The sequence below is a fragment of the Engraulis encrasicolus genome, chromosome 15, assembly GCF_034702125.1.
Source record: "Engraulis encrasicolus isolate BLACKSEA-1 chromosome 15, IST_EnEncr_1.0, whole genome shotgun sequence".
Classification (NCBI taxonomy): domain Eukaryota; kingdom Metazoa; phylum Chordata; class Actinopteri; order Clupeiformes; family Engraulidae; genus Engraulis; species Engraulis encrasicolus.
Genome location: NC_085871.1, coordinates 24,707,771 through 24,713,972, shown reverse-complemented (window position 1 = coordinate 24,713,972; position 6,202 = coordinate 24,707,771). Strand labels below are relative to the sequence as shown.

The 6,202-nt window shown below is 40.9% G+C and overlaps 1 protein-coding gene across 1 annotated transcript in view; it reads right to left on the bottom strand.

Annotated features, from left to right (window-relative positions):
* Window positions 1-1,798: 1,798 nt before the first annotated feature.
* Window positions 1,799-6,202, bottom strand: part of LOC134464215 (signaling lymphocytic activation molecule-like) — a 10,944-nt gene continuing 6,540 nt past the window's right edge. The window contains exon 6 of the mRNA XM_063217689.1: window positions 1,799-1,846. Within this exon, the coding sequence (XP_063073759.1) occupies window positions 1,799-1,846 (48 nt within the window). The remainder of the gene's footprint in view (window positions 1,847-6,202) is intronic.

The window sequence follows — 6,202 nt, the reverse complement described above, 5'->3', positions numbered from 1 at the left end:
TATTGATAGCCTAAATGAAAAAGTTCAGCTTAACCCTCCTCCATCAGCTGGTCTCCTTGTTCTTGCCCCTCCAAAGCCGGCTGGTGCATTGCAATCTGTCTGTCGTAGAACTGTTGAGCCTCTTGGGGGGAAGAGAAGTTGTAAGTTTTGCCGCCGAATTTCACTCGGAGTTTCGCCGGGTAGCGCAGACGGAACCACACCTTCTTCTGATAAAGCAGCCGCTTAACATCCTTAAATTCCGCCCGTCTCTTTGCAAGTGCCCTCGTCCAGTCAGGGTAAATCCGCAGGCTGATTCCCCTGAACTGCACGTCGTGCGCCCTTGCGAAATGTAGAGTATTTTCTTTTTCCTGAAATTTGTGAAAGCACACAATGAAAGGGCGAGGTGGGTCTTTCTCAGAGGGCTTATCGGCAAGTGAGCGGTGAGCTCGCTCCAGTTCGGGTGGTGTATCAAAGACGTCTGGCATGGCTTCCATTAGCATGTCGGATACAAACTTCACCGGTGACTGTCCCTTCTCGCTGTCTTCTGGGACGTTTAATATCCGCAAATTGGCCCTTCGTGATCGATTTTCGAGGTCCTCTAGTCGGTCGAGGAGCATTGCGTTTTGTTCCTGAAGATGTTGTATTTTTTTCTCTGCCACATTCAGGGCTTCGAAGTTATCCCCAGCCAACATTTCAGTGTTGGTCAGCCGTGTCTGGACGTCACTTACAGTCTCTGTTAAAGCAGTCACCGACACTTGGAGAGGGACAATGGCTTCTTTAATTAAAGTCGCGATGTCCTCTTTCAAGGATGCTCGTTGTTTGCCGAGTTCGGCGACCAGTTGGGTCATAGAAACAGTCTCCGAAGGTTTATCTCTGGGAGCGTTAACGGTACCAGCCATGGCGGCGGGCTTTGCCGATGGTGTTTTCGACGAAGCACCTCTTGTACTTGTGGCCATTGTCAGCGAAGAATCTGAGTTAAACGTGATATCAAACAATATTTGTAACCGGTAATGAACAGTTAGGTGGAGATATGCCCTCAATTGCGTTATTTCAAGGGCATTTAAAAGTTGTGCGGGGAGCTCCGCTTTCCTGCTGCCTACCCTCTCATGGCCAAACCGGAAATCCAGTTATCTTTTCAATAAATATTAAAACTTGTTTTTGAACCATATCATAAAGTTTGTGGTGCGCTCTTGCGCTTCCACCGTAGCCTCTTACTGCAGATGGGGTCGCCGGCGGGCCTATTCACTATACTCAACTACATCATAACAACATGGCTATGAACCTTAAGTAACAGATTTAGACATAGACATTACAATTTTGGTGACAGTAAGGTCATAACATACAGTAGGTGCTGCGCTAAGGTGTTTTAAATAAAGCGCAGGGCAGAATGGTACACCACCAACTTTTTCAGCAGGGATGTGCCAGTGGCCATGTCGGGAGGGAGTGAATTCCAGACTTGGGGAGTAGAGCAAATGAAGGCTCTTCCTGCCATATACTTTGTAGCACTGAGGTAGCTGGAGGGAACCATGAGAAGAGGAGGAAGGTTGGAGGGAGGGAGATGAAGTGGCAGTGGGACAGGATTGGTCCCACGTCACTAAGACTTTTTATTTTATTTTTTAGGCCCATTGGTCCCACAGCCCATTGGTCCCACAGTTCATTGGTCCCACAGCCCATTGGTCCCACATAGCTTTTTTATTTTAATTTTTAGGCCCATTGGTCCCACAGACCATTAGTCCCACAGCCCAGTGGTCCCACATCACAAAGACTTTTAACATTATTTTTTAGGCCCATTGGTCCCACAGCCCAATGGTCCCCCAGCTTAGGCCTGAATGTTCCACAACTCAATGTTCCCACATTTCTGAGTAAACTAATAACGAAAAAGGTGTAAAGACATTAACCCTTTACAGTGTGGCCTACACATGATAACCTTTTTTTATATAACTTCCTCAGCTCAGTGTTTTAGCTTCATTTCCAAAAGTAGAAAAGCGCCTACAACTGCACTGCTACTACTAATAATAGCAATAACAATATGTCTTTGATGGCTACTCAAATTGGCTTTACACAATAAAAAGTGGGCCATAAAATATCGTCACAGTCAGGGGTGGCACACTTGAACAGTGTCATTCATGCCCCGGTGGTAAGCTGCCATAAAATAAAATATATTTATAGTATATATGTGTTCTTAAAGTAGTTGAGGAACATTCCCGGAACATTCCCGGGACTAAATGTGAATATGGAATATGGGAACACGAAGCAGCAGGTCTTTGTGATGTGAGACCCATGGTCTGTGGGACCATTGGGCCTAATTTAGAAAAAAACATGAAAGTCTTAGCAATGTGGGACCAATGGGCTGTGGGACCAATGGGCCGTGGGAACATAGGGCTGACCCCATTCTATTGGCTGGTAATGGTGTGCCTGTTGGCTTTATGCATTATGGCATTTCAGTGGGTTTAAAGGAAAAAAAGAACAAATCATCCATCACCAAAGCCAACAGGCACACCAGGACCAGCCAATAGAATCAGCAGACCTAAAAACTAAATCCAGGAAGTGCACAGTCACCAGCCATTACAACGTTAGTTCTGCATTAGAATTTCAGAATATGCACAAAAGTGATATCTATGGCCTTACAGTAAGCCTATGTCATGATTACATTCAAGCCACACGCCACAAGGTTGTCTAACTTGGAACCGGTATGGCAAGTAAAGGCGACGGTGTGATTACCTGAAAAGTTGCAGACTACAAAATAACTGAGTGATATTTAAACTGTAAGCAAAGGGTATTACTTACCGTGAAAGAAGGAGAAAATAATGAAGAATAATGAAGCCATGGTTAAGCTCCGGACTGCGTTCTGTGCAGTGGTGTAGTCTATTTTTTATGGTGGGTATGCTGTATATTGGAGTATTTTTTGAAGTGGGTATACTGCATATATTTGTGCCATTCAAAATAATGGATCAATTAATTTTAAGTGGGTATACTGAAATCCCTGACATTTAGAAGTGGGTATACTCTGTATACCCGCGTTCTACGTAGACTACACCACTGGTTCTGTGCCTCCGCACAGAGAAAGCGAAAGTACAAGGCAAGACATTTATTAATGTTTAACCTTGACACAACATAACATTTGTCACTGTATTACCACTATAAACATAACTCTCTCTCTCTCTGTCCCTCTCTCTTTCTCCTCACTGAGGCCATCAGGTGGGGCCTTGATGAAGTGCAGTCTGAAGAGAGCTTCTATTCAGCATTAGTTACTTGAACTTGTTACAGTAAGTGACCTATGTTCTGCGATATGTTGTTGTGTCCTGTGGTTTGATTTTGTACTATAAGTACAGTACTTTACTGTAATTTATATTGCTGCTGCGTGCTCCTAAAAATGTGACCGTTACAAGCATTGTGATGCAGGGCCCCAGTCATATCTTGCATATTCTATTCTGTATGCTGAAACTTAGAATTGGAATTTTGCTCAAGACAAATTGATCCATTTTGTATCAAATTTATAATTTGATTTTTAATAGATGGGAAACACTAACAAAACACAAACATTATACATTGAGAAAGTGCAGAAGATAACAAAAACACATTTAAAATAAAGGAATATTCCACCACAAAAGCTTAAAATGGTTTCACAGTATAAACACAGTAATGTAACAATGTTGCTATTCCTGGAAATTCCACTGTTTAAGAGAGAACTAAATGTCCTCCTATTACAGTACATTCCCAACCTCAGACATATCTAATAATAGCCTGACAAACATGAGATTTTTAATTAATGCTATTTCTGCTTAAAGATCATATATTACATTCTCGCATGTAAAAACACTGTGCAATAAATGACATGAGTGAATAAACCTATATCCCCTTAAGACACAGCATTATAAATTAGCATTACTAGTATTACTAAAGTAGTGTGGTACTATACTGCCCTAAAAAACAAGAACGCAGTAACTCTGAAAATTGCAAACTGAGAAAAAAGGCTTCAAAGTTTCCTATATGGCGCGACAACTGTGTTGTCGGTAAAGTGGTGGTGACACTTCCTGGTCATGCTTTTTTAGGATAGAAATTTTATGCACACAAAAAACCCGAAAAAACAACATTTATGTGTCTTTTTGCCACAAAAAACAGAGTTACTGCATTCTTGGCTGGTATTACTGCCACAAAATGGAGTTACTGCAGGAGTTACTGCGTTATTGGCTAGTATTACTGTCTACTCCCAAACCATTCCCATTGGAAAGTGCAGCAGTAACTCAACGACTTAATGCGTTTTTGTTTTGCACGACGTAACCTTTAATCCAACACCGCAGTAACTTTTTTTGGTCATTTTTGCACTTTCAAAATGATTTTTCTCCAAAACAGGACGGTGTTGGACCACCATTTTTTTGACAAATGAGGTAGTTTAAAGCCCATTTCCGATATTTTTTTTGTGTGACCATTTTGAGTTACTGCGTTCTTGTTTTGCACGGCAGTATAGCAGTTACCTTTCAATGTCTATTACAGCGTGCCACAGAAAGTATGGCGTGCATTAAGGGGCTACAGCTACACACTAGTTGTAACAAATACAGTACAGTATAGGGTAACCTTTTTAACATAATCAGATAATAATCAGTCATTAAGCTATTGTAACTTTTTGACAGGCACAAGTGATACAAATCCAAATAGTTTTAACACAATGTGTAACCATAGTCAAGAATAAAAGACATTTAAAGTAGAAACAATGTAGAATAAATAGCATACTTGATATGACAACACAAGCAGGTGTGTCTGTGGGGAGCTGTACTGTGTTTAAAAAACACACACACATGGATCTTGATACCAATGGAAACTAAGCTGACTGCACCCGTCTTCATTTGGCTGTAGTGCTTGACGGGTTTCAAATGAATGTTTCGGGTATATAAACAGGCTTGAACATCTTATGCCATATTATATGAAATATAGGATTACTGTAACAATGCTGTGGTAGTGAATAATTTGGTATTCTGTCTGTCAGAGAACCATGTATTTTAAGTGGCTAGAGCAGAGTAGAGACATGATCTTTAGGGAGATTTGGTTCAACATCGTCAAAACTTCTAACCACATTTTCTGTTCACCTTGTATTCATCACATTATATTACATTCAAATTAAATTAACTGATACTCTTTTCCATGGGACCTTTTTTTTAGGTGTAAAGCAGAGAGATAACTTAACTGCTCAATGTCGGCAGCAAGGGTAAAAAGTCATAAAAGTAAAAACATTTGTTTCAAAGGTATGTTAACATTCCAGACTTACAAGTAGCTTCACCTTAACGACTACTCACATCTTTTTGTAGTTGATTCTATTCTGTTGATTCTATTGAGTTCTATTTTCTTTCCAATTCGTTCATTTCATCATGATGAAGATCATCATTGTCAACCATTTTCTGCGCTGACATTGCTTTTTATGGTCTTAAACGTTACCAGCTGACATGTCTTAACTAATCAACTAATAATATATATTACCGAAAGTATTCACTCACCCCATCCAAATTCAGAATCAAGTGTCCTAATCACTTGACCTGGCCAAGGGTATATAGGGCCTACAATAAAGCACCTAAGCATGCAGAAAGTTTGTTTTAAATTGTGAAAGATTGGGAGACTCAGGAGCTCAGTGAACTCCAGTGTGGAAGTGTCTCATAGGATGCCACCAGTGCAATTATATTATTATAAGTACCGGTGCACAAAGCAAGGTCTATAAAGACATGGATGACACAGTCTGGTATGGTTGAACTGGCCTGCACAGAGTCCTAACCTGAACCTGATAGAACAGCTTTGGAATGAATTGGAACGGAGACTGAGAGCAAGCCCTTCTTGACCTCACCAATGTGCTTCCAGGAAACATGGCCAAAAACCTTATAGGAAGGTGGAGAATGCGCGCACATCAGTGGTACAGGTGCTGGACAAAATAGAGTAACTGAAATAAATGATAGAAGTCCGCAACACGGTTAATGCTCCCAGTGATTTATTTGCACAACGTTTCGGACCTTCGTCCTTTTTCAAGTGCAACCTGCACTTGAAAAAGGACATTGCACTTGAAAAAGGACGAAGGTCCAAAACGTCGTGCAAATAAAATCACTGGGAGCATTAACAGTGTTGCGGACTTCTATTATTTATTTCAAAAACCTTATAAACACATTTCTCAACCTTGAGGATAGCCTTCCCAGATGAGTTGACGTTGTAATAGATGCTGAAAAAGGTGGAGCAATATCATATT